This window comes from Elaeis guineensis, chromosome 7 (genome assembly GCF_000442705.2).
Source record: "Elaeis guineensis isolate ETL-2024a chromosome 7, EG11, whole genome shotgun sequence".
In the NCBI taxonomy this organism is placed as follows: Eukaryota; Viridiplantae; Streptophyta; class Magnoliopsida; order Arecales; family Arecaceae; genus Elaeis; species Elaeis guineensis.
In genome coordinates this window covers 91,350,990-91,376,341 of record NC_025999.2, presented here as the reverse complement: position 1 = coordinate 91,376,341, position 25,352 = coordinate 91,350,990, and the positions used below count along the sequence as shown (strand labels likewise).

The 25,352-nt window shown below is 42.2% G+C and overlaps 2 protein-coding genes across 2 annotated transcripts; both read left to right on the top strand.

Annotated features, from left to right (window-relative positions):
• Nucleotides 1-6,497: 6,497 nt before the first annotated feature.
• LOC140859040 (protein POLLEN DEFECTIVE IN GUIDANCE 1-like) lies at nucleotides 6,498-9,719 on the top strand (the record flags this gene model as incomplete). The annotated part of the gene is made up of 4 exons (XM_073260175.1): nucleotides 6,498-6,605; nucleotides 6,721-6,843; nucleotides 9,014-9,082; nucleotides 9,173-9,719. Coding segments are annotated over 4 exons (501 nt in total), but the record flags the coding sequence as incomplete, so codon positions are not given.
• A 3,585-nt stretch (nucleotides 9,720-13,304) lies between these two features.
• LOC105048478 (probable methyltransferase At1g29790) lies at nucleotides 13,305-16,105 on the top strand. Its single transcript, XM_073260174.1, has one exon. It carries the CDS (start codon nucleotides 13,305-13,307, stop codon nucleotides 14,454-14,456), a length of 1,152 nt encoding a protein of 383 aa, XP_073116275.1. The 3' UTR covers nucleotides 14,457-16,105.
• The last annotated feature ends 9,247 nt before the right edge of the window (nucleotides 16,106-25,352 follow it).

Here is a 25,352-nt window from a genome sequence, read left to right as displayed (position 1 = left end):
TTCCACCGCACAGGGAAGCTTCACCCGGACTCCTACGGGAGCCGGGTCCGCCGCCAAGGTAAAGCTTCACCCGGACTCCTACGGGGAGCCGGTTTCCACCGCCCAGGGAATGCTCCACCCCGGACCTCCTACGGGAGCCGGGTTCCACGCCCAGGGAAGCTTCACCCGGACTCCTACGGGAGCCGGGGTACCGCCCCCAACAGGTAAACTTCACCCGGACTCCTAAGGGACCCGGGTTCAGCCACCAGGAAAGCTTAGCCCGGACTCCTACGGGAGCCGGGTTCAGCTCCCAAGAAAGACTTCGCCCGGGCTCCTAAGAAAGCCGGCTCCATCCGCTACTTCACCAGCAAGGGTTAAAAACGGTGGCGAGGCTCGGCCACATGACGAGATCGGATGGAAGGAAGAGCCCTTACTCACGACGACCTTTAAGCCAAACAGGCCAAACAACGAGAAAGGGTCAACGAACGACAATATTAGTGCTACGCGCGGACAAGGTAACACAAAATGCCTTTTTCTCATTTCCGATATATGTACTACAGGACCAGGACGGCCAGAGAAGGAGGGACAAAACGACAAAAAAAAAAAAGGGAAGGCAGCTACAAAAAGGGAGTGTCTACAAAAGAACTCTAAGAGGTCCTGCTCCCTCTAACCTAGGGTGATCACCACCATCCCCCAACCAAGACTGCCTCAAGCTATCCACGGTTTCCTCTAGTTCTTCCTTCTTCTGCAGCATATCCTGGAGCGCCTGACGGAGTCGCCAGCTCTCAGCCTCCGCTTCCCGATGCCACTTCCGCAAAACCTCGGACTCCGCCTCTGCGTCCGCGACGGCCTTCCGCTCAAGTCCCAGCTGGATTTTCACTTGTTGTAGCTCGGCCGTCTTCTCCCCAAGTGAGGCAGAAATCCCTTCGACAGTGCCTCTCAGGGCTTGGAGCTCTTCGTTATCTTGGGCGTTAGCAAGCTGCGCCCTAGTAACCAGCTGCCTCTGGAGACGAACCACCTCGTCCGCCGATCGATGGAATCTCCCCTTGTACTCCTCTACCTGTCGACGCCAGCTGGCCCGCTGCACATCGTGGCTCATCTCGGCATCTTGAAGCTGCTTCTGGAGGTCGGAAACTTTTGTGACCATATCTGCTCATCCCGCGCCGTGAGCCGGGATGAGTTTCCTTCCAGCTGGCCGATCCTCCTCTTGGCAGCCGACAGCTCCACTTTAAAGGCGCTGATCCTGGCTTCTTGAGCCCAAGTTCGGTCACTGGCGCTCTTCTTACATTCCTCAAGCTCTTCTGTGAAGCTTGCCTTCCTCCGACTGTAGTCCATGATCGCCTTCACTTGAATACTCCTGAAGTGGGCGGCCTCGGCAGCGGCCTCGGAGTAGCATTTTTTCGCCTGACGGAGCTCGCCTTCCGACTTCTTCAGCTTCCTCGTCAAGTGGAGGACCTCCTTTTTCAACCGTCGGATGGTGGACTTCAGCGGGACCCCCAGGGGCAAGGGGAGTGCTTCAGCGAGATACTGCCATCGGACGAGGCAAGCGTCAAAGACCGATTCGTTACGAGAAGAAAGGCCGGAAAGGAGCAGAGGGAAGAAAAAATCATCCACAAAAAGAAATTCGGCTTTATGTGATCTTGAAGACAAATGAAAAGGAAGCATGACAACAAAAGAAAGATACAAGGTCGGAGGTCTCAGACCTCGGGAGCGGGGGTGGAGAGTTCGGCGCGGGGGGTGCAACTGCTGTAGCGGCGGGCGAGGGGCCGGCCTCGTCGTCGGACTCCTCCAAGAATTCGAGGCCAAGATCGGGATATCTGCTGGCCACCTTCTCCCGGCAAAGCTCAAACCCTTTGGTAAATGCCTCCAGGCCGAACTGGACGTTCAGCTCCCTCATCTCCGCGGAGGCCTTGAACTCCTCCACCGCAAGGGTCCTGGCCTCCGAAACCAGAACCGGAGTTTGCTCGGCCAGATGGGCGACCTCGGCCTCCGCCTTCCTCACCGACTCCTCCAGGCTCCGTCTCTCCGCCTCCCGGGCTTGTCTCTCCTCCTCCCGGGCTTGTCTTTCCTCTTCCCGATCCTGTCTCTCTCTCTCCAGGGCCTCCCGGAGGGCGGCCACCTCGGTCGTCTTCGCTTGAAGATGGGCAGCCTCGTCCCGGCAGCGCTCCTCCGCCCGGAGAAGGTCCCTTCTCGCGCGGCCCGACGCCTCGACATAGGCGAAGAGCTGGTGCCCGATCTGCAAGGACGGATAGAGAATTACAACAAAGACCGAATAATCATGCAAATAAACATCCGCTTACCTCAAGAAAGGATCCCAGAGTATCCCAGGCCCGCTGATCGGGATCGGCATGGTCGATCCTCTCCACGACATCGGGCAGAATGCAGCCGTCGAGCAGCCGCCTGATCAGAGCCTTGTCGTTGAAGGGGTTCTCCGATCCCCCCTCGGAGCAGACGGACTCGTCTGCGGCAGTTCGGTGGCCGCTCGCCCTACGGGCCACCGATTTCCTTCTCTTCCCCACAGCGGGCGCCTCTGCGGGGCGGACCTCCGGAATGGGGACCTCGGTCGGCGGGCTCCTTGAGGGAGCCCGGGGGACCACTAGTTCGGCATCCGAAGGAATGTCAATGGCCGGGGTCGCCTGGACGGGCGCGACCAAGCTCGACTCTCCCACCTTGGCCCTCTTCGCTGAGCCGGAGGTCGTCGCGCCCTTCCTCTTCTGGGCTCTCATGGACTTGGCGAGCATCCGCGTGGCTTCGGCGTCCATTGCTAAAAAAAAAAAAAAAAAAAAAAAAAAAGAGGGGGGAGAGAAGAAGAAGAAAAAGAAGCAACATCGATCAGTCCGGAGTCAAAAAAAAAAAAAAAAAAAAGAAAAAAAAAAAGAAAAGGGAGAGGAGAGAAAAAATAAACAAAAAGAAGGCGAGAAAAGGTAAATACTTGCTGGATCCTGGGGGCTCAGGCCGATGTTGAAAAGAAGCGGCTCCCTCAGAAGGTTAGGAAGGGAAGGAGCGGGGTAGCTCAGAAGCTTTTGGGCGGCCTGGAGGTCGTCCTCTCCCAGGCTGGGAGCCCGGCGGACGGAATCCCTCAGAGCCCCCCAACGGGGCAGACCTAGTTCTAAGGTCGGGCAGTAGACAAAGAGGAATTTCCCCTTCCAGTTGTGAATCGAAGAAGGGGCGCCCTTCAGCAACCCCTTCTTACCGAACTGAGGGGAGAAGTACCACCAGTCCTTCGCTGAAGGATGGCGTTTGAAGGTGTAGAAATGCCTGAATAAGGAGAGGGATGGCTGGACCTCGGCTATATGGCAGAGAGAGAGAAATCCTATCAAAAACCTAAAGGAATTCGGGGCAACAGAAGCAAGTGAAATATCTAAAAAGCGGAAGAAGGCGGCGACAAAGTTTGGGAGCGGAAGCCGAAGCCCGGCACGAAAGGCCTCCTGGTACAGGCAAAAGCGGCCAGGAGGGGGAGCGCTGGCCCTATCAGAGGGGCCAGGGAGCTCCAGGTCGTACTCCGCAGGGACCCCGTATCGAGCCCTTATCAGGAGAAGTTCGTCCGGAGTCGACGAACACGAGATGGCGCCCGGCGCGAAAACCGGGCGAGGCCCTGCCCCGAGCGCGGGTTCATCCGCGGAAACGGGGGCCTGGGGGTTCGAAGCAGAAGAACTCCCAGAACTTACGGGGACAGAAGATTCAGAAGACATTTTTTCTTGGGGGAAAAACCTAAAGGGCCCTAGAAGGCAAATCGAGAGGAGAACGAAACGCCAAAGGTCAACTCGGAGGAAGACACGAAGAGAATGAAAAGACGAAAGATCCCTAGGCGGTGAAAAGAAGGTGGGCACTAACCTATCTTGCTCTGAGGACCCGGGGGGCGAGAGACGGAAGGCGCCTACGGCTCGAAAGGGCGTTCGCGAGAGCAGACTCTCAGGGAGATGACAGACGCCGGCGAAAATCAGAAATGGAATAGGACGCCTGAAGGGAGGAGGACGGGTTTAAATAGACCCTGAGATCCGGCGCCATAATGATCTCGAATCCCCCCAGGCCAGTCCGCGCTCGACACGTGTCCCACTCCCCGCGGCAGATGACTAAAGACGGCTGGCGGTTGGCAGGGCCATAATTACGCCGTACCTGGGCCAGTGTACCTGCGGGATTCTCGAAGCGCCCCCTCGTATCGCCCCATCTCGAAAAGACCCCGGCACGCGCTCATTTAATGCCAAAATATCCGGAGGCGGCAGTGCGCAGAATTCGAAGGGACGGTTTCAGCTATGTCTCTCTCCCTCTCTGTACTTCCTTCGTTTGAAATTCAAACTCGGAAGTAGGGGGACTGGTGTTGGGTATAAAATACCCACGGCTGAAACCCTCAGCAGAGCCGACATCAGAATGGTTCCGCCCGGACTCCTACGGGAGCCGGGCTCCACCGCCGACATCAGAATGGTTCCGCCCGGACTCCTACGGGAGCCGGGCTCCACCGCCGACATCAGAATGGTTCCGCCCGGACTCCTACGGGAGCCGGGCTCCACCGCCGACATCAGAGTGGTTCCGCCCGGACTCCTACGGGAGTCGGGCTCCACCGCCGACATCAGAATGGTTCCGCCCGGACTCCTACGGGAGCCGGGCTCCACCGCCGACGTCAGAATGGTTCTGCCCGGACTCCTACGGGAGCCGGGCTCCACCGCCGACGTCAGAATGGTTCCGCCCGGGCTCCTACGGGAGCCGGGCTCCACCGCCGACGTCAGAATGGTTCCGCCCGGACTCCTACGGGAACCGGGCTCCACCGCCGACATCAGAATGGTTCCGCCCGGGCTCCTACGGGAGCCGGGCTCCACCGCCGACGTCAGAATGGTTCCGCCCGGACTCCTACGGGAGCCGGGCTCCACCCGCGATCCTGCTCCACTTTTTATGACGGATTCCGCACAGTTTCATCATTCCCTGACAGGCCACAGCAGCCGTCGCCGCCCTGCTCCACCTCTCGTAGCAGGTTCTGCACAGCTCCACTACCCCCTGGCAGGCCGCAGTAACGGCCACGAATCTGCTCCACCCCCTGCGACGGATTCCATGCGATTCTCCCAGCTGCTGGCAAGTCACGACAACGGATGCTGCTCCACCCAGCGTAACAGATTCCACGTGGCAAGCCACGATGATGCCCACGCGTCTACCCCACTATCTTTTGCAATCAATTCCCCTGACTGCGGGCGGCCCACTACCAGACGGTTACAAACGTCGCCATCGGCCCGTTGCCTCCCCCGCCTATAAAAGGGGACCCAGATACGTTATTCTCGAAGCCCTCTTTTCTATCTCAAAACTCTGCTAAATTCTCCGTTCGAGCACTCCATTCTTGTTGAGGCAGAGAACTGACTTGAGCGTCGGAGGGTCTTGCCGGAGCAACCCCACCTCCGGTTTAGACTTCCCTTGCAGGTCCCGGCGACGGCGACCGCGGCTTCTCCGACTCCAGCTTCCCCGGCGCGAACAGATTTCTGCACCAACAGAAATCATTTGCCTATGCATCAAATGGTCCAAAAATAAACTGTTTTAATGGCTTGATATGATGTTTTGCATGATTTATAATATGGCAGTATCTAAATATATTGGATGCTGGTTCATACATGTTATATGATGTGTATATCATAATCAACATTGTGGATTATCAATTAGTGCCTGGTCATATAGTGAATGCTAAGATTACTACTACCATCCATTTTTTGTGCCCAGTTGATGCATTAGTAGGAGGTCAAACACATGATTTTTGGTTTATAGGTACTTTTGAGGATATAGATAATGATCAATTGTGTCAATTTCAAATTAAATTGTCCATCACTGATTTTGCATCAGTAGGATTGAGGCCTTTATCCTTTTGGAAGGAAATAGTCACTCTCTCTCTCTCTCTCTCTCTCTCTCTCTCTATATATATATATATATATATATATATATATATATATATATATATATGTACACATACACATACATGTACACATAGATATGGATATGTACATAATACATCCATACATATACATACACTACATGCATGCATGCATACGCATATATCTATATCTATACGTACATAGTCATGCTACACAATTTACTATAACTCCTTGAACAAGGAGTTAATGATTTTAAAATCACCTATAGGCCATCCAACTTATAATCTACATTATAGAAAAAGGTCTAGAAAGCAAAATTCATGTACTTTGGTGGCCTTTAATCTATGCATCAAGTTGTTATGAAAATGAATGATATTAACTGTACTAGTGTAGCAAAACATATGACAGGACATATAAATTGAAAATCCACTTGATGGATCATGATCTACATATGTTAAAATATGTGTGGATTTAATTCACTAGATTTTGATGATTAGGTTATGGTAAAATGTAGTATCATGCTATTAAAACGGTCTATTTGGACACCAACTTGATTATTAGGTTAGAGACCGAGATTGTCTATGTACCTATATGTGTGTGTGTGTGTGTGTCTGTTAAAATAAATAATCTGATTTCTGAAATCATGGATCTTACCTTTTTCACTGTTGATTCTTATATCCAGATATCATTGAGAGGTTCCACATAACAACTTATGTGTTGTTTGTGCTATCTCAGAATATCTTGGAGGCTGAGGGACCCTGGTTTGAGAGTTTTGCTATCGTAAGTTTGTATTTTACTATAAGTATGGTTTTGATTACCAAAAGAGTGAATGCATTAGAACTTGTCTTATTGAGCTTATATCACGGCTAATTTTTTTTAATATTTAATCCCCCAGGATGTCCTCCAGGTTTATTTGTGTGAAACATTTATTGACACAATCAAGCATTCATTTCTTGCGAAATTTAATGAAATAAAACCCAGTGCATACTCAGAGTTTCTAGAGGACCTTTGCAAACAGGTAAATCTGCAATTTCTTCTACTAAATTTTTCTGCATGTATCCATCCTAAAATTAATTACTTCATTCTTCCTTTTCGGGCTGTAGAATATTTTCGTAACATATCCAGCTTTGAAGCTAAATCGGCTGTAATATATATGATGGAGTTATATTTTCTTAAGCGTAAACCTTTTTAAGTGTATATGTAGTTATGAACAGACAACATGACATAGACATGCATAATAATTACTTCAAAAACTTTTAGTGAGAACATCTTGATAAAACTAGGGCAAGTTCTTTATACTTCTGGTTAATTTTGGAAATATTAGTTTTAGGTTGCACCAATTGCACTGCATGTATGTTCCTATGCAAGCAAAACCAGTACCTCGTGGATATTTAAAATTAATATTTGGCTGAAGTTAGTGAATGGAGATCAGTGCATTGAGAGGACATGGTTTACTTCCAAATTCTGGTTAGCTGTCTGTGCTATCTCCCCTCTTTGACAAGAAATTGATGCAGGAAAGCAGGTTGTGAGTAGTTTGGGCAGAGTTGTTCGCAGCGTAATTCTGGACTAGGGAGCAGAATGCGTCTCAGGGCTCATACAAGATTCCCAGCACTATTCTCATTTTCTGTTTTGGGCAGGATTTTTATAACTAATACCCAGCTATCCTCAATTTAAAGTGCAATGATTAGTTACACACACACACACGCACGCACGCACACAGAGATTATATGTATAAGAGAAGAAAAATCTTGATAATGTTCAGTGCAGACCAAGAAACTAATCCATTCTAGAAGAGCAGTGCTAGATTTTTTTGATGAAACAAAACGTTTGATATTGAGGAGGTTGACAAAGTTGTCCATGTGATGGACTCCAACTTATCATTTTGGTTCATAAAATTAATTATATGAGATTGCATATCTGGAAAAGAAAAATATAGTAGTTTTTTTTTTTTTTGAAAATCAACACCAGTCTTAGGAAACCAATTTGCGCATTTGCCAGAAAGTAGTTGGAGGTTATATTCTTGCGGGAAAAGATGAGATGTAATCTGCTAATACATAACTCTGTCTTTGTATATCGTCTGAATCTTTTGCCTGAGACAATAATCCGGAAAGACCTGAACTCCAAAAAGATCCAATAAACTGTTAGTAACAGCCAACTAATCTGGTGGTTATTAATATGCCAATGAATGGACCAGGTCAACGTCCCCTTTTCTCAATAAGAAAAAATTTTAAAAAACTTCATCAAAAGGAACAAACCATTCAATGCTTACTAATCTAGGTTTCAACTTTTCTATCATTGTAGGTGAATTTGTTATGGATATTTAGAAGTGACAATGCTTTCTATGGTAAATGCTACATTGCAATTATCGGGGGAAAGCTTTTAAAAAGTGGAAATAAAAGTGAAAAAAGAAGCTGGCTTCTAATTGAAACTGATGGTCAAAGAATATTATTTCCAGTCCTCCTCTTAATTTTAAATATATTATATAAAATAATGTAGAGTGAGATGAAAATATGTTTTAGAAGTACACTTATGTGATTAGCATGTCTATAAGGCTAGAAAGGAAAGTCTTAGAGCAATATGTCATTCTACATTGTATGGTTTTAAATGTTCCACAATTTAAGGGTTCTAAATATAAAAGCCAAGTGTTGTATGTATGAGAATGTTAAGGTTGATGTATGGTACAATAAACAGAGGATGAAAGCAACTTTGAGTACGCATGTAAGTTATATATTGGAGACGTGGCACGCTGAGAACCAACTGAGATGGTTTTAGCATGTGCAACTTTGACCCGGCAAAATAACAACGCTTATTTGATATTCTTGGTTAAGGCATCAATTTTTACCATTACCAAGTCACATCAGCAAATCTTTCATGTTGATTAATACTCCAACCTGCACCGCTTGCCTCTTTTGACTTTTATGTTCTTAGTGCAAGAATCAGATGAGCATTAGCCAAAATTTACTGCTCTTGTGGATTTGCATCTACTGCTGGTGTATTAAATTGAGGTAGTTGGTTCAGAATGAGCAAAATTGTGCCTTTTCCATCTATGTTGAATGAATCTTTCTTGGTCTTTAGTTGGCTATGCATTTTTTGTTGCTTTCCTGTTTTAAAGAATCTTGAACTAGTAGATTCTTCTGCCTCTACCAAGAATACACAGCTCATGGTTTGTTTTCTGTGATCTTGTTCAGACTCTGAATGAGAAGCCTAATGAGCATCGGAAAGACCTTACTTTCATTCCTCTTGCACCAGCCAGTGTGGTAGGTCACTGCAACCAGTATGTTGATCCATCGATGACTACTAGTTGGTTGTGTTTATATATCAGAGAACTATTCTCTATGTTGCTGCAGGTCATCCGAGTTCTAACTCCAGTCTATGCGATTGTTCTTCCCTATGGTCCACTCCCATGGAGGATATTCTGGATCATCTTCTGGTCAAGCCTGACCTACATCATGCTTGCCATTTGCAAGATGCTTGTAGGACTGAGTCTTCGCCGCCTTGCCACTTGGTACATTAATCAGCGGCTTGAGAGCAAACAACATGTGGACTGATACCTTTGCTTGGTCTGATCTGAGTGGAAGTTCTCTAGCCTGGGGTTTATGATGAGGGTTCCATCAAGCAATGCAACATCACCAGCCTACAGATAGAGGTGCTCACCAGACGGAGCAGTTTCTTGCCTTCATATTAAGTTGTGCATAAATTATGCAAATCAAAATGTACCTCTGTGCTCCAATCCTTGTATCCATTGAGATCAAACGCCCAGCATCTTGCTTGAATTTTGCTTTTATATGGCTGCAAATCCCAGGTGATGATAAAACGGAAATAGTCCTGAAATCTGGCAGATCTCCCTTTCATTTTACCTCTGTTTACCTGAATGAAACGGTATGATTTTATGAATTCTTTTACAGGCTACATTTTCAAAATATGGTACTATTTTCACCGGGGTCGTTTCTTACACGCCCTTAGGAGGTAATATGAAAAAAAAAAAAAAATAATTATCAAAATAATTTAAATTTAAATTTATTTATCAATTTGATGTAGAAATGATAAAATATTATTTTGAATGACGTTTTATCATGCCACGTCATCCTCCATTCCCCTCTATTTTTCATGTAGACTAGGCTAAGAAAAAAAAAATAGAATCGTTATTTGGAATGGCGTTTCTAAAAACGTCATTCCAAACGGCGTTTTTAAAAATACCATATCATTTCGCGCTTTTAATTATTCTCCTCCAAAAAAAATAAAAAAATTAAAATTAAAATTTTAAATTTATAAAAAAATAAAAATTATAATTTTGATAAAAATAAAAATTATCATTTCAAATTAGTATCTTCATTTCAAATTATTTTTTAAAAAAAATCAAAAAAAATAATTATAAAAAAAATTAAAATATCATAAAAAAGTATTGAAAAGAAATAAAAATTCTAATTTAAAATATTAAGAAAATAAAAATTTTAATTTTAATTCAAATAAAAATCATCATTTCAAATTACAATCTCCTTTTAAAATTAATTTTTAAAAAAAAATATCATAAAAAAATTAAAAAATTATTAAAAATAAAAAAATAAAAATTATAATTTTGAATAAATTTTTAAAAATAAAAATTTTAATTTTAATTAAAATAAAAAATAAATTTAATTTTTTTCATTTAAAATTAATTTTTTTTAAAAAAATATGTAAAAAAAATATTTAAAAAAATCTTAAAAATTTAAAAAAATAAAGAATATCATAAAAAAAATGAGAAAGAAATCAGAAAAAATAAAAATTTTAATTTTAATTCAAATAAAAACTATCATTTCAAATTATTTTCTCCATTTCAAAATATCTTTGTAAAAAAATATCTGAAAAAAATTGTTGAAAAAAATAAGAATATCATAAAAAAAGAATTTGAAAAAAATATAAATTATAATTCTAAAATTTAGAATTATATTTCTTTTATTTTTTTAAAATTTAGAATTATAATTTATATTTCTTTTAAATTTTTTTATGATATTTTTATTTTTCTTTCAACAATTTTTTTCAGATATTTTTTTAAAAAGATATTTTGAAATGGGAAAAGTAATTCGAAATGATGGTTTTTATTTGAATTAAAATTAATATTTTTATTTCTTTATATTCAAAATTATAATTTTTATTTTTTCTGATTTCTTTCTCATTTTTTTATGGTATTCTTTATTTTTTAAAATTTTTAAGATTTTTTTAGATATTTTTTTACATATATTTTTTAAAAAAATTAATTTTAAATAAAGAAAATAATTTAAATTTATTTTTATTTTAATTAAAATTTTTATTTTTAAAAATTTATTCAAAATTATAATTTTTTTAAAAAATATCATAAAAAAAATTAAAAAATTATTAAAAAAATAAGAAAAAAATAAAAATTTATAAATTGTTTTGTGGTGGAGCTAATGTGGGGTCTGCCCAAGGACCTACTAGTTTAGGTAAATATCTAATGCGTTCTCCGATCGGGGAGGTTATTTTTGGAGGAGAAACTTCAAGAAAAAGTTTGATTCAGAAGGAGAAAAAGCGGCAGAAATTGGAACAGAAATATCATTTGGTTCGTCGATCCTTAAAAAAAAAAATAAGCAAAGTTCCATCGTTGAGTGAAAAATGAAAAATTCATGGAAAATTGCAATCCCCACCACATAATAGTGCACCTATACATCTTCATCGACGTTGTTTTTTGACTAGAAGGCCGATAGCACCCCCTCGAGTAAAAGCTTCTACAGCTGGTTGACCAAAATGAGGATCCGAGATCTGGTGACATAACGAAGGTCTTCCATCAAAGATTCTGCTTTTTCCTGGATACTCGGGTTCAAATACCCATGGATTTTTTGTTTGTTTACAGGCTGGTCCAAGATAATTCTCTTAGGGCTCCCTTTTACAAATGAATTGATTAAGTCCAAATTCTGGCTTGGAACGAGCATGAAGAAATTAACGATACTTCTTTATCTTTTGAGTTGTTCTGCCCGTCGGGATCGAACGAGAATGGATAAGAGGCTTGTGGGATTGACGTGATAATTTGAAATGATGATTTTTATTTAAATTAAAATTAAAATTTTTATTTTCTTAATATTTTGAATTATAATTTCTATTTCTTTTTAATATTTTTTATGATATTTTTAATTTTTTTTTATAATTTTTTTTTATAATTTTTTTAAAAGATAATTTGAAATGAGGATACTAATTTGAAATGATAATTTTTTTATCAAAATTATAATTTTTATTTTTTTTATAAATTTAAAATTTTAATTTTAAATTTTTTACTATTTTTTTTTTTTTTTTGAGAGGAATAATTAAAAGTGTCAAATGATACGGTATTTTTAAAAATGTCATTCCAAACGGTGTTTTTATTTTTATTTTCCTCTTCTAGTCCACGTGAAAAATGGAGAGAATAGGGGGTGATGTGCAATGATAAAATATTATTCAAAATGATGTTTTATTATTTGTGTATTAAATCGACAAATAAATTTAAATTTAAATTATTTTGATAATTAAATTTTTTTTTTATATTACTTAGGAAAAAGGCTCCGTTTCTTACTCTCGTGTCCGACTTGCTGCGGCACCTCTCTGTTTCCCATAGTCTCTGTTTTGTTACAATTCCCCATGCTGGATTTTGACTTTGCGTTGGTGAGCCCGGATTCAAATGGTAGGGGCAACTGTCGAGGACAAGCGTGATGGTTGCCGACCTAATCCTCAATATTATACAATGTGTCTTTAAAGCTGTTTTCAGTGTATCCCATGTGGTATGAGCTTGCTGAATCTTATTATATTAAATAAATAAACATTATCTTTACTCCCACCTCGCAAGAGGACCGTAACGTTTGAACCCAGTTAAATTAGGATGTATTTTCCTTTCTTAAACGTTGTTTTAAACCTTAAGCTTCGTTTATTTCAAAAAAAACTTTAAGCTTTGTTGCAAAAGCGTTTTTAAATCCCAATGGGTAATTTAATGAACATGCTACCACGCTGGCTAGCGTTTTTCGCCCTCCTGTGGCGAAGATGATAGTTAGAAGCTAGCGAGAGCCAGAAAACTTGGCTTTTAAGATATGCTTCGCTGCATATTATAGATAATCCGGATTTGACTGTGGCAGACTAATTACAATATGGAGGTGTAATCACTAATCAGCTTAAGGTGCACGCAATATTGACCGCAGAATTAATTATATTTGTTGGATTATACGGAAAATTTTTGAAAACGGAAAATTTTTGAAAAAAGAGTGCTGCACAATATTCGATCCATCTGCATTGAACTTGGCCGTTACATTTCCCTTAAAGTTCTCAAAACAAGAAGGTGACCTACCATCCCAAAATCAAACGGTCAAATGGAGGTAGGCCATTCGGCTCGTTTAGTCCCAACGCTCACGAGTTCTGCCCAACAGCCTTTATATACGGATTGCCACCTTGGTGCACTAGAGAAAGCGGATATAGAGAGAGAGAGGGGGGAAGAGATCACACATCTCGCAACACACCTAAATGCCCATGGACTCCCTCTCACCCCACCACCACCTCTCCCTCTTCCACCTCCTCCTCTTGCTCCTCCTCCTCGTCTCCTCCAACCTCCTCACCTTCTTCCTCTTCTCCTCCCGCTCAACCTCTTGTTCCCCTTCCCTCCAAACCCCTTCCATCTTACTCTCCTCCTCTCCACCCTCTAACCCCTCCCTCCCCTCCGAATTCCTGGCCTTCACCTCCCCCCAGCCCCTCCCCTTCGGTCACAACCACAACTTCGACTCCGCCACCCTCCACCCCCCCGTCGGCCTCCCCTGCCCCCTCTTCCCCTCCGACCTCGCCGCCTTCCTCTCCTACCCCGTCAACGGCTCCTGCCCCGACGACGAGCTCCTCGCCCAGAAGCTCCTCCTCCGAGGCTGCGAACCCCTCCCCCGCCGCCGCTGCCGCCCCGCCGCCCCTCCCCACCCCTCTCCCCCCCTCCCCCTCCCCCTCTCCCTCTGGTCCCTCCCCCCCGACAACTCCGTCCACTGGTCCGCCTACTCCTGCAAATCCTTCGCATGCCTCGTCGACCGGAAGCACTCCAAGTCCTTCGACGACTGCAAGGACTGCTTCGACCTCGACGGCCGGGAGAAGCACCGCTGGGTCACCCCCTCATCCAATCCCCTCGATTTCACCATCGACGAAGTCCTCGCCGCCGCGAATCCCCCGGGCTCCATCCGCATCGGCCTCGACATCGGTGGCGGCTCCGGGACCTTCGCGGTGCGCATGAAAGAACGCAACGTCACCATGGTCACCACCTCCATGAATCTAAACGGCCCATTCAACAGCTTCATTGCCGCCAGAGGGGTGGTGCCGCTCTACATCAGTATCTCGCAGAGGCTGCCGTTTTTCGACAACACTTTGGACATCGTGCACTCCATGCACGTGCTCAGCAACTGGATCCCGACCACGTTGCTGCATTTTGTTATGTTTGATGTGTACAGGGTGTTGAGGCCCGGGGGTTTGTTCTGGCTGGATCATTTCTTCTTTGTGGAGGAGCAGATGGAGGAGTACGTGCCGGTGATCGAGAGCGTCGGGTTCAAGAAGGCGAGGTGGGAGGTGGGAAGGAAGCTCGACCGGGGGCCGGAGCTCAGGGAGATGTACATCTCGGCTTTGCTAGAGAAGCCATTGAACAACTCTTGGTAACAATTAAGCTCATCTTTCTTTTATTTCTCTCTCTCTCTCTCTTTCTTTTTTTGGTTAGGTTTCAGTCCAGCAAAGAGTTTAATTAAGTTATAATCAGAGCATGAGAAATTTTTTTTTTCTTCCTTAGTCTTATTAATTATCCACTGAGTATTTTTTTCCCCCCCCTACCAATATACCTGGCATTTAACATGATGAATCCTATGGATAAGTTAGATGACCTTTTCAACATATTTTAATTGATTTCAATAAGAAGACAAGAAATGGGAACATTGTGGTTCCTATCTACGGGTGGTTTCATTTGGATGTTTTGAGAATTAGATTGCTTTTTATTTGAGGTTCGAGCAGTTAATAGCGTGAACATGCTACTATGGTTTTAAGTGGATAAGGCACAAAGATGGGTCTGAGGTTGGTTGGTGTATGCCTAAGTTTCGGCCAATGTTGACTCTGAAAATGTTGGCGGCAAGAGTGTCATCGTTTCGTGGCTGGAAAAGGGGGTTGTGGGTTGGTGGAATTTTTTTTTTTTTTGGCGGGTCGGTTTATTCGGTACTCTGTACTAGAAGCTGTTTTAGTGGGATCAGTAATCTTATGCTTTCTTTTTTCTGGTAAACATCAGCAATCTTTATGCCTGAAGGCCTAACTTCGTTTTCTAGCCGACTACGTTCTTGTCTTCTCTAAGAACCGAGGAGATGTTGCTGGGGAAAGCATGGTGAACTATTTCTATACAAGGGGAAGCCAGAGGAAACTCTGGTGGCAGCTTAAGGAACAAAAATTTTCATATGCAATCACTAAAAATTATAATTTAAGGAACAAAAAATTATTGATATGGTAATGTTTCGTTTTAGTAGCTGTGGAGTGAAAGACCATCAAAACAGTCCAGTAGCTGTTCTCTCCATGATTTGCCTTGGAGATTTGGACTCCCGTGTGAGTTCTATCAGCTAAAGTCAATGATCAATTGGGTGAGCGGCACAGTCAATCTATTCAGGGAAAAAAGAAAAATGCGGAGGTCCATCCAAGGATCCGTAGAACTAGTTACGAGGTGGAAGGAGAAGCATGATCATCCTACTCTCGTTGGGTTCACATGGAACTAAAAAATAAATAAATGTCAAATTTCGTTGAAATTTTTTAAAATGTGATATTTTTGAACTTAATTTTCAAAATATTCGCATTTTAAACTTATTTATGGAGATGACATAAGATACCACGCATAAAACCGCTGACGCAAGATAGAAATATAATAAAACATAAAAATCATATTCTGCATGGTGGCCGTCTCTTCCTTGTACATGTTGCTTTCAATGATGTATTGATTCAGCTTCACTTGGCTCCTGATGTTCCTTTTTTGCATGATAGTCTCTCGTGTAACTCTCTCATCCATACAACCTATGGAACTTCTTGATGGTTCATTTTGTCTGCTGTAAATTCAAAATATGCAGCAATCTCCTCAAGCACTGGAACTGGCGGATCATATCATCATGCATATATATGTGGCCAATGATATATATATATATATATATGAAGTGAATGTATAGAAAACTCTGGAATTGAAAATGGAGAGATAGTGGGCTTCCTTGTCAATGCAAAGGAGGAGATGCTCCCGACCATGATGGATGAGAAAAGATGAAGAGGTGTCATATGATGTGCCAAGGCTATGATTATGGACAACCATAGAGATATAACATATATATATATATATATATATATATATATATATATATGAAGTGAATGTATAGAAAACTCTGGAATTGAAAATGGAGAGATAGTGGGCTTCCTTGTCAATGCAAAGGAGGAGATGCTCCCGACCATGATGGATGAGAAAAGATGAAGAGGTGTCATATGATGTGCCAAGGCTATGATTATGGACAACCATAGAGATATAACTATACTCACCGACAACATTAAGGAATGATGTGCATATTCTGGATGACATGTCCAGATGTGGACATAAAATTTAGATGAGCAAGATTATGAATTATTGTCTGACAGTTATTCTGATACAGACAAGTACATAATAAGCAATATAAAATAAAATAATAAATATGAAGAAAAATAAGAAAATAAAATTAAGCTCATATTAGATAGTTAAATATTGCATCCAAGTACGATAAATGAATCGATGAGTAATGCGATGATATCACGGCATATAAGGGTCATAAAAGTCAATATCATCATCAACTACGGTATACCATCTAAAACATGATTTTGCTGATTTTCGTCAACTGAATGAAAGGTTGATAAATGATCTTCCAATCTTAATCCACTCATCCTCTAAGATCAGTGTGATGTAGCCTAGTATTTATGTCATAATCGATTAGAATAGACTATCGGATTCCGAACTAGCGCAATACTCTATCAACGTTGTGTTACTCTACGATATTAAAACATAAAAGTGGCACCTAACTTTGCTATATATCATGTCTATTAAAGTAATAATCTGATAGCTCTATAAAGATCTCAAGAGTATAAAATATAAATATTTAAAATATCTTCATTATAAAAAATAATATTTTAAAAGAAAATCTTATATTGCCTTACTCTATATGAAAATTACATAAATCACTGGATCCAAATTTGTATCCCGTTTATGCTTGATGACCATGAGGATTTTTTTTATAAAAAAAAGTGGGGACAATTTTTTTTAAGGTTGGAACGAAATTTGAATTTTTTAAAAATATTATCTTTTTAATATTTAATTTCTAAAATATCCTTATGTAAAACTTAATTATAGATATACCATAGTTTGGATGAGTTGGATACCACATGTGAAATCATAGATCAAACCCATAATTTCAAATGTCATATGGTGCTGATCTGTCATGAAATCCATGATTTCACTTTGAAATCATGAGTTCAGCCCACGATTGGTCCCTCTGCTCCCCACTTCTCCTTTTTTTCCCCTTCAAATGTAGTTGGAAATGGGAATATTTTAAATGCTTACATTTCATCATGTTTATACAAAAGTGATACAGCAATCATATACTCCTTAGATCTTTATAGAGCTACTAGATTATTATTTTAGTGGACAAGATATATGGCGAAGCTGGACACCACTTTTATATTTCCATATCGTAGAGTAGCATTACGTTAATACAGTATTGCGTCAGTTTGGAATCCAGTAGCCTATTCCAATCGATTATGATATGTATGTTATGCTACATCACATTGATCTTAAAAGTTGAGTAGATCAAGACTGGAGCATCACTCATCAGTACTTCATTCAATTATAGGAGTATCGGTGAGATCATCTCATAGATGGTGCAATGGTTGATGCTGCTATAAACTTTTATGACCCATTCATGCAGTGGTGCCATCATATCACTCATCGATTCATTTATCATATAGATACAATATTTGACTATCTCGTATGAATTTAATTTAATTTTCTTTTCTTCATGTTTATTATTTTATTTCTACTACTCATTACGTATTTGGCTTTCTGTCTATCTTACAAGGATTGGGTAAAATGATATCTACTATAGCACTTATCTTAATGGAAAGATCTTCATTATGTAGATCTTATTCCGTCATATTAGATAAACAAAATGAATTTGAAGCTTTGAATCTGGATGATGATGCTGAGGCTGACGATGATGTTTTTGAGCATAATCTTATCGAGCAGCCTCATAGTTCAAGTTTTGTGATGATTAGTAAGCAAGGGAAAATAGTTTTATCCGAAATACCTAGGTCAAGTTGTCTTCAACACCAATGGCATTCTACAATCTGATAATGTGGTTAGAATTGATTTGCACACAACTATGATTGATGGATTATGAGCCATTGGCTGAGGAGCTGGAGACACTGGAGTTGAGGTTGCAATGCCTCGTCAGGTAAAATAAATTATGATATGATAGGTTTCTTTATTATCTTTGGAAGGCTGAAGCTTAGTTAACCTGTATGCTTTTGGATGAAAGTTATTATATGGATTTAAAGCTTAGTAATTGTTAGAATAGCTTTCATTTTGAATCTATCATGATCAAAGGTTTAGAAGGCATAGAATAGCTTGAATTGTGAGGCTACTTGATAAAAATTATGCTCAAAGACATCATGATCATTATCACTATCATCATCAAAATTCAAAGTTTCAAATTCATTTTGTTTATCTATTATGAAACAAGATCGGCATAATAGATATCTTTTCATCAGGATAAGTGCTATAGTAGATATTGTTTTACCTGATCCTTGTAAGATAAACAGCAAACTAATTATGTTGGTACGAAGTTTCCCAATATGATCATACAAAACTGTTGCGGTCAATTCCCTTGTCGTCAGATCGTCGATATTCTGCTCCTTCGGTCTCTATTAGGATCTGCGCACGAGGAGCGGAGAGAGGGGTATAGGAGTCATACCTGCGATATGTCGATTTTGGACTCTGCCGTTGGGACGATCTCGGGCTCCGTCATCGGGGCAAGACCCATTTATCGGTCGAGGGCCTGCTGGGTTCAGCAGGAATCTGATTTTTTTTTCGCTTCTCCTTTTGGCCCTTGCTCTCGGTCAGATGCCGGTCGGAAGCTCCTTCGTCCGCGCGCATGTATTTCTACGCGCGTTCCAGCAATTCGGCATATGTTCGGAGGAGAGTCTTGTCCAAGAAATATATGAATCGGGACTCCCTTAGCCCTCTCTTCATGGTTGAGATAGTCATGTCTTCGTTGAGGTCCCGAACCTCAAGTGTGGCCACGTTGAATCGGACCACAAAGTGTCGGAGTGTCTCATTTTCTCTCTACAGGAAGGAGAAAAGACTGTCCGAGGTTCGTGGCGATTTTCGGCTGGTGCTGAAATATACCACGAAAGAATGCTCGAGCTGCCCGAAGGAGTGGATACCTCCTGAGCGGAGGTCGGAGTACCAGGTTCTGGCAGCTTTAGGAAGTATGGCGGGGAAGCCGATGCAGAGGAGGGCATCGGTTGCCCTTTGAATTATCATGAGAGCCTTGTAGCTCTCCAGATGGTCAATTGGGTCGGTGGAGCCATCATAAGGCTCCATATGAGGCATCTTGAACTGACTAGGGATTGGTTCGTCGTGGATAAATCGAGAGAGAGGTTGGGTGGTTCGGAAGTCGACGTCGTTTGAAGACTTCTGACCATCCATCTGGAGCTGGACAAGCCGACGGTCGATTTCTTCGAACTTACGTTCGTAGTCGTCCAACCATCGGTGTTGAGAAACCCTAAGAGTCGAACCTCCCGACGAATTTAAGAGGGAGGCGGACGATGTTCGCGGTCGCTTCTCCTTTCTCGCTCGCTCCAGATCGATGTTTCAGATCGATGGGTGTCGTGTCGTGGCCGCCTCCCTTCTTCTCGGTGGGAGTGCTGAGACGGCTGCTCTTGAGGAGGAGACGAAAGTTGACGCGGGCGTCGGTTGCTATTTTTGGACAGCATCGGGTGCGTCGCTGGTTGTTCCGTCGGTGGTTGCGGCAACTGGGTCGGTTGTTGTTGGAGATTTTTGACTGCGTCCATCAGAACAGTCATTTGCCGCACGATCACCGCAATCTGTGCCTCCGTGGTCACCACAAGATACGGATAGCTGGATTCCACCATGGAGGATAAAGGAGGGGTCTCTTCCTGACGGAAATAATACCTCGTCGATCCGGTAGCTCTCGATCGCTGAGCCTTGATTTTTGTCATCTCGAGAGATTTTTCAAGCTCTATGGAGCTCGCTGTTTTATCTTTCTGGCGCGTCAAATCTGTTGCGGCCAATCTCCTCATCGCCTGATCTCTGGGGACGCGCACCTGCAAGGAAAGTTCTCACTGACCGGAGATGTCTCCGACGGGGACCCTTCGATGCTTAAGTCAGAGAGGACTAGGCAACAGTGGAAAAACTAGGGGCTCAGCGAGAGAGAGAGCTTACCAAAATCATTGTCTTACTCCGTTTTATAGTAGAATGCGGTATGGTCCAACCATTAATTGTGTAGCCATTAATTAGTTGTCAAATCGTCGAGGGCTATCAAATCATCGTGGGTTGTCAGGTCATTAAAATTAACCCATGTACTTCGCAGGACAACGCCCCATGGCGGTCGTACAGCATGTTCTTGGCAGGACAATAGCCCATGACGGTTGTACGGCGTTTGGACGGACTGGCCGATTATATGTTGGTATTTGGTTGCCAGGATGTCGGGTGATGACTCGAAAATACCGTCGGCTGATCTGGTGTCTTGTGGAAGTCGGATGTCGGCTGCCACCTCTGACAGTGAGTCGATGATATGGGTTCGGCCGCTCAGCCGGTTGGAAATAGTATTGGCCTGTTTGGTCGGTATACTTTTGACCGGATATTGTCGGCAGCCATTGTCGGAGTCATCTGTCCGTCCGGTGGGTAGAGTCGGACGTCGGTCGGACCGTTCCGAGGATAAGTTGGCGTATAGGGATCAGCCGGTATATCCCAACAAAAATAATGAAAAAAATCCTCTCAAAAAATAAACTACCGAGCAAAACTTGATCATCTGCAAGAATCCCTCCAAAGCATTGCAGACCAGTGGTCTCCTTTTACATCATCCATGACAAAACTATATGCTGTCCAAAAATGTTGCCTTAGTCAAATACCTGGAAAGCATAATATCAATAACTTAGGAATTAATAGAACTAATAAAGCAACCCAACTTAGACTTAATGCCTCAAGAGAGGAATGGCTAAAACTCCTTTAGGTGAGGTAGCTTCAAATTTTGGCCGAAAAAGATTATATCAGACAACTAAACTTTAGTTTCAATATAACTATATGAATCAAAAGATATCATAATTGAGACTCTAAAATAAAAATATGGAATAGAAATAATAAAATTTTGTATTCTAATACACGACAAACAAGAAGAAATAATTGAGTGGTTTGGGTTACAAAGTACGATTAAATGGCACAGACGAGAAAATGAGAAAGTTGGTACATATGATGATAGCATAAATTCTCTCAGTTTAATAATATAAGAACTCCAAATAACCTATCATCAAATTTGATCTAATCATTTCTTTTCTAATAGCAGTAACCAACTAAATAGTATTTTTTCATTTTCGAGTCATAAGGACACATGTATGTTCCATATCCATTCCCCTTCAATTTGAAAGGTAAATGTTCCATCAACCATTAGTAACTAAAAAATTGGGCAATTTAGCTTTTAATGTAAGAATTAAGAAAATTACTTTTGGATCCTTTTCTTTCAGATGAGTCCATTAAAATGAGATCCAACTGCGATCTAAATTATTAGAGATTTAAAATCCAACACATCTGAAAAGATGAAACATCATCGACCACAAGTTCTTGTCTGTTGCAAGTATGGCAGCCTAAATGAGAGTCCAATTAGCAATTTGCATTACCATAAGCTAATATTTTCATAACAAGTCATCTAAGGTATTACCAGCTCATATATAGTATGCCATTTGAAAATAGATGATTCGATAACCATAAAATAAGCAACTGTAAAAAAGATCCCACTCAGAATTATATTATGTCCTATGTTGCAGTCAGTCCTGTGAAGCACCTGACGTTGGTGAAAAGCACCTATAAAAGAAGTCCACACTGATCGAAGTTGATCCGGTGGAGATCTTCTGATGCTTAAGTCAGTGGAGAATGGTCGAACAGAAAGTAGAATATCTAAATTGACAGAGTATTAGTCCAGAAGTATCTTATCAATACTGTTCATTTACCTCCTTGTATATAGATGAATTATTGGTAACCGTTTGTAACGGTTAGACATGTGGGTCCTATTTATTCTGGTATTATGCGATCGTAGGGTAGGCAGTTAATGCCCATTGATGATTGTGGTATATATAGTCGTTACGCATTTTATGCACCAACGGTTTCTGATATGCGGACTTTATGTCAGTATGCATGGCACACCGACTGTATGTCAGTGCTATTGATATTCTGACTGACCATCGGTCAGTAACTCTGAAATACCGATTGGTTAGTGTTATGCAGTTGATCAAGTCGTTATGTCATATTTGTCAGAAAAGTCAATCGAATGTTATCGACAGTCGGTCGGCTTGCTGGTTAATAGTCGGCTATTTGTTTTTTGGTGTCGATAGAAAGTCGGATATTGAGACTCATAGAAGTTGTAGTCGAATCGGATCTCCCTTTGTGGCTTGGCTTTGACGATCCATCGTCTGTCACCGATCCATAATCGAGATGACCGACATAAGTCAGAAAGCTGATATTAAATTAGAGGGAACAGATCCGATTGCCCCAACAGTTGTCCCCCACTCCTAAGTCTAAGGTGGCCCATCACATGACTTGACACGTGGCCTGACACGTTAGAACATGTTATCTCGAGCTCTGATTTTGTGGTTGATTTGACTGCAGGTACTAATGATTCTCTCGAAAATTGAATGATTTCTAGCTGTTTTGTTGTTTCGATGGTCATGCAACCATCATCCGGCTTGTACATAGTGAAGTTTCGCCCCGAAGTACCAGAGAGCTATAGCCGAGGAGGTGGATAAGTTTCTCAAAGTTAGCTTCATTAGGAAGGTCTTGTATCTGGATTGACTGGCAAATATCATGCTAGTCAAGAAGGCAAACGGAAAGTGGCACATGTGCATCGACTTCGTCGACTTAAATAAAGCCTGTCTCAAAGATAGCTACCTACTTCTCCGGATCGACCAGCTGGTGGATGCCACTTCTTGGCATGAGCTCTTCAGCTTCATAGATACCTTCGTCGATTACAATCAAATTCGGATGGTACCTGAAGATGAGGAGCAAACAACCTTTGTTACTGACCATAGGCTTTTCTGTTATAAGGTGATACCCTTTGACTTAAAAAATATGGAGACTACCTATCAGTGGTTGGTGGATAAAATTTTCAAAAATTAGCTCAGCAGGAGATCTTTGACACTCTTCGTCAGTCCAGGATGAAGCTGAATCCAGCGAAATATGCCTTCGGAGTCACTGTCAGTAAATTTTTTCGATTTATGATTTCATGAAGAGGCATTGAAGTAAATCTCAAGAAGATCAAAGCGGTTCTTGAAATGATGCCGTCAAAAACCATTGGGGAAGTGCAGCATCTTACTGGTAAAGTCGTCTTGCTCAACTGCTTTGTCTCTAGATCGGTCGAGAGATGTCTTCCTTTCTTTCAGACCCTCAGACAGTCGAAAGATTTTTAGTGGACTGTCGAATATCAGAAGGTATTTGAGGAATTGAAACAGTATCTCAGCTCTCCACCATTGCTCTCGAAACCTCAGTTCAGTGAGAAATTGTTGTTGTATATCACTGTTTCTCCAGTAGCAATTAGCTCAGTGCTTGTTCGAAAAGAAGGATGGGTTTAGAAGCCCATATACTATATCAGCAAAGTCATTCACGATGTGGAGATCAAATGCTTGAAGCTCGAGAAGTTGATTTTTATACTGGTTGTCACGGTGAGGAAGTTGCGGCCTTATTTTCAGGCTCACATAGTGACTACTCATGGATCAACTGATCAAGGCCGTTCTCCACCGTCCGGATATCTCAAGACCTGCAGTACCATCCAAGACCTGCTATCAAGGTCCAGATGCTGGCGGACTTTATTCTCGAGTATACCATTCTGAATGGAGAAAGCTCAAAGGCTACGGAGGTCTTGAGAGGAGGCCAAAGCTAAAAAATCAAGGAAAGCTCGATAGTGGAAGAGGCAGATACAGGGTCCACTCCGAATGAACTGTGGATACTACATGCTGACGGTTTATCAAATACAACAGGAATAGGGGCTGGGCTTATTTTGACCAGTCCTGAAGGAGATATCGTGGGGTACACACTGCACTTTGAGTTTTCAGCTACCCATAATAATATAAAATATGAAGCTCTGATCGTCAGTCTCAAAGTGGTTGGAGAAGCAGGGGCCCAACATTTGAAGGTCTTCAGTAACTCCCACGGGCAGTTGGACAAATTAAAGGCGAGTACGAGGCTCGAGAGAAAAATATGAAAAAATATCTTCAAAAGATAAAGAACTTCACGTCGACCTTCTTAAGCTTTGATATTCAACAGGTCTCCAGAGCAGACAACGTTAGGGCAGATGTGCTATCAAAGCTAGCAGCCTTGTTGCCTACTGATTTGAAGAACGGGACCTACTTCGAGGTGCTCAAAGTCTCGACCTTTGAGGAGCCTCTCGTTGTCCAGCAAGTTGATGAAGAATCCTGCTGGATTGATCCTCTGCTCAAGTACCTTAGGTCAAGTGAGCTATCCACTGATAGCAAAGAGGTCCGGAAGATAAGCAAATAGGCTGTCCGCTATGTCTTATATGATAACAAACTATACAAACGGTCATTCTCTCTGCCTCTCTTGAAATATCTGCACCTATCCGAGATAGATTATATGCTACGGGAGGTCCACGAAGAAATTTATAGAAGCTACTTGGGGGGTAGGTCCCTCTCTTACAAAATCTTTCAACAAGGCTACTATTGACCCCCTATGCAGTAGGATACATGTGCTTTCATCAGAAAATACGATCGTTGCTAGAGGATCTCCAATATTCAGCATCAACCGACAGCACTCCTAACTCCCATGAGCACCCTGTGGCCATTTGCTTAGTGGGGGATGGATATTTTTAGTCTTTTCTCCCTCGCATTCGGTCAGCGCAAGTTCCTCCTACTGGCCATTGATTATTTTATGAAGTGGGTCGAAGCCAAGCCCCTAGCTCGTATATTCGAGATGAGAGTAAAAGATTTTGTTTGAAAATCAATCATCTGTCATTATAATTTTCTCTGAGTACTGATCACAGAAAATGACAGATAGTTTAGTGGTGCCCGACTTTATAAATTTTGCAGAGAATATGGAATAGAGCACTGCTTTATCTCAGTTGGCCACCTGCAGGTGAATGGAGAGGTGGAGGTGACCAATAGAACTCTTCTGTAAGGCTTGAAGGTCAAAATAGATCGAACGGGAGGGTCTTGGATAGACGAGCTTCATATGCTGTGGGCCTATCAGACCACTCAGAGGCTCCCAATGGGCGAGATTCTTTT

Coding starts and splice junctions, on each gene's coding strand:
- LOC105048478 (XM_073260174.1), top strand. CDS start 13,305: ATGGACTCCCTCTCACCCCACCACCACCTCTCCCTCTTCCACCTCCTC.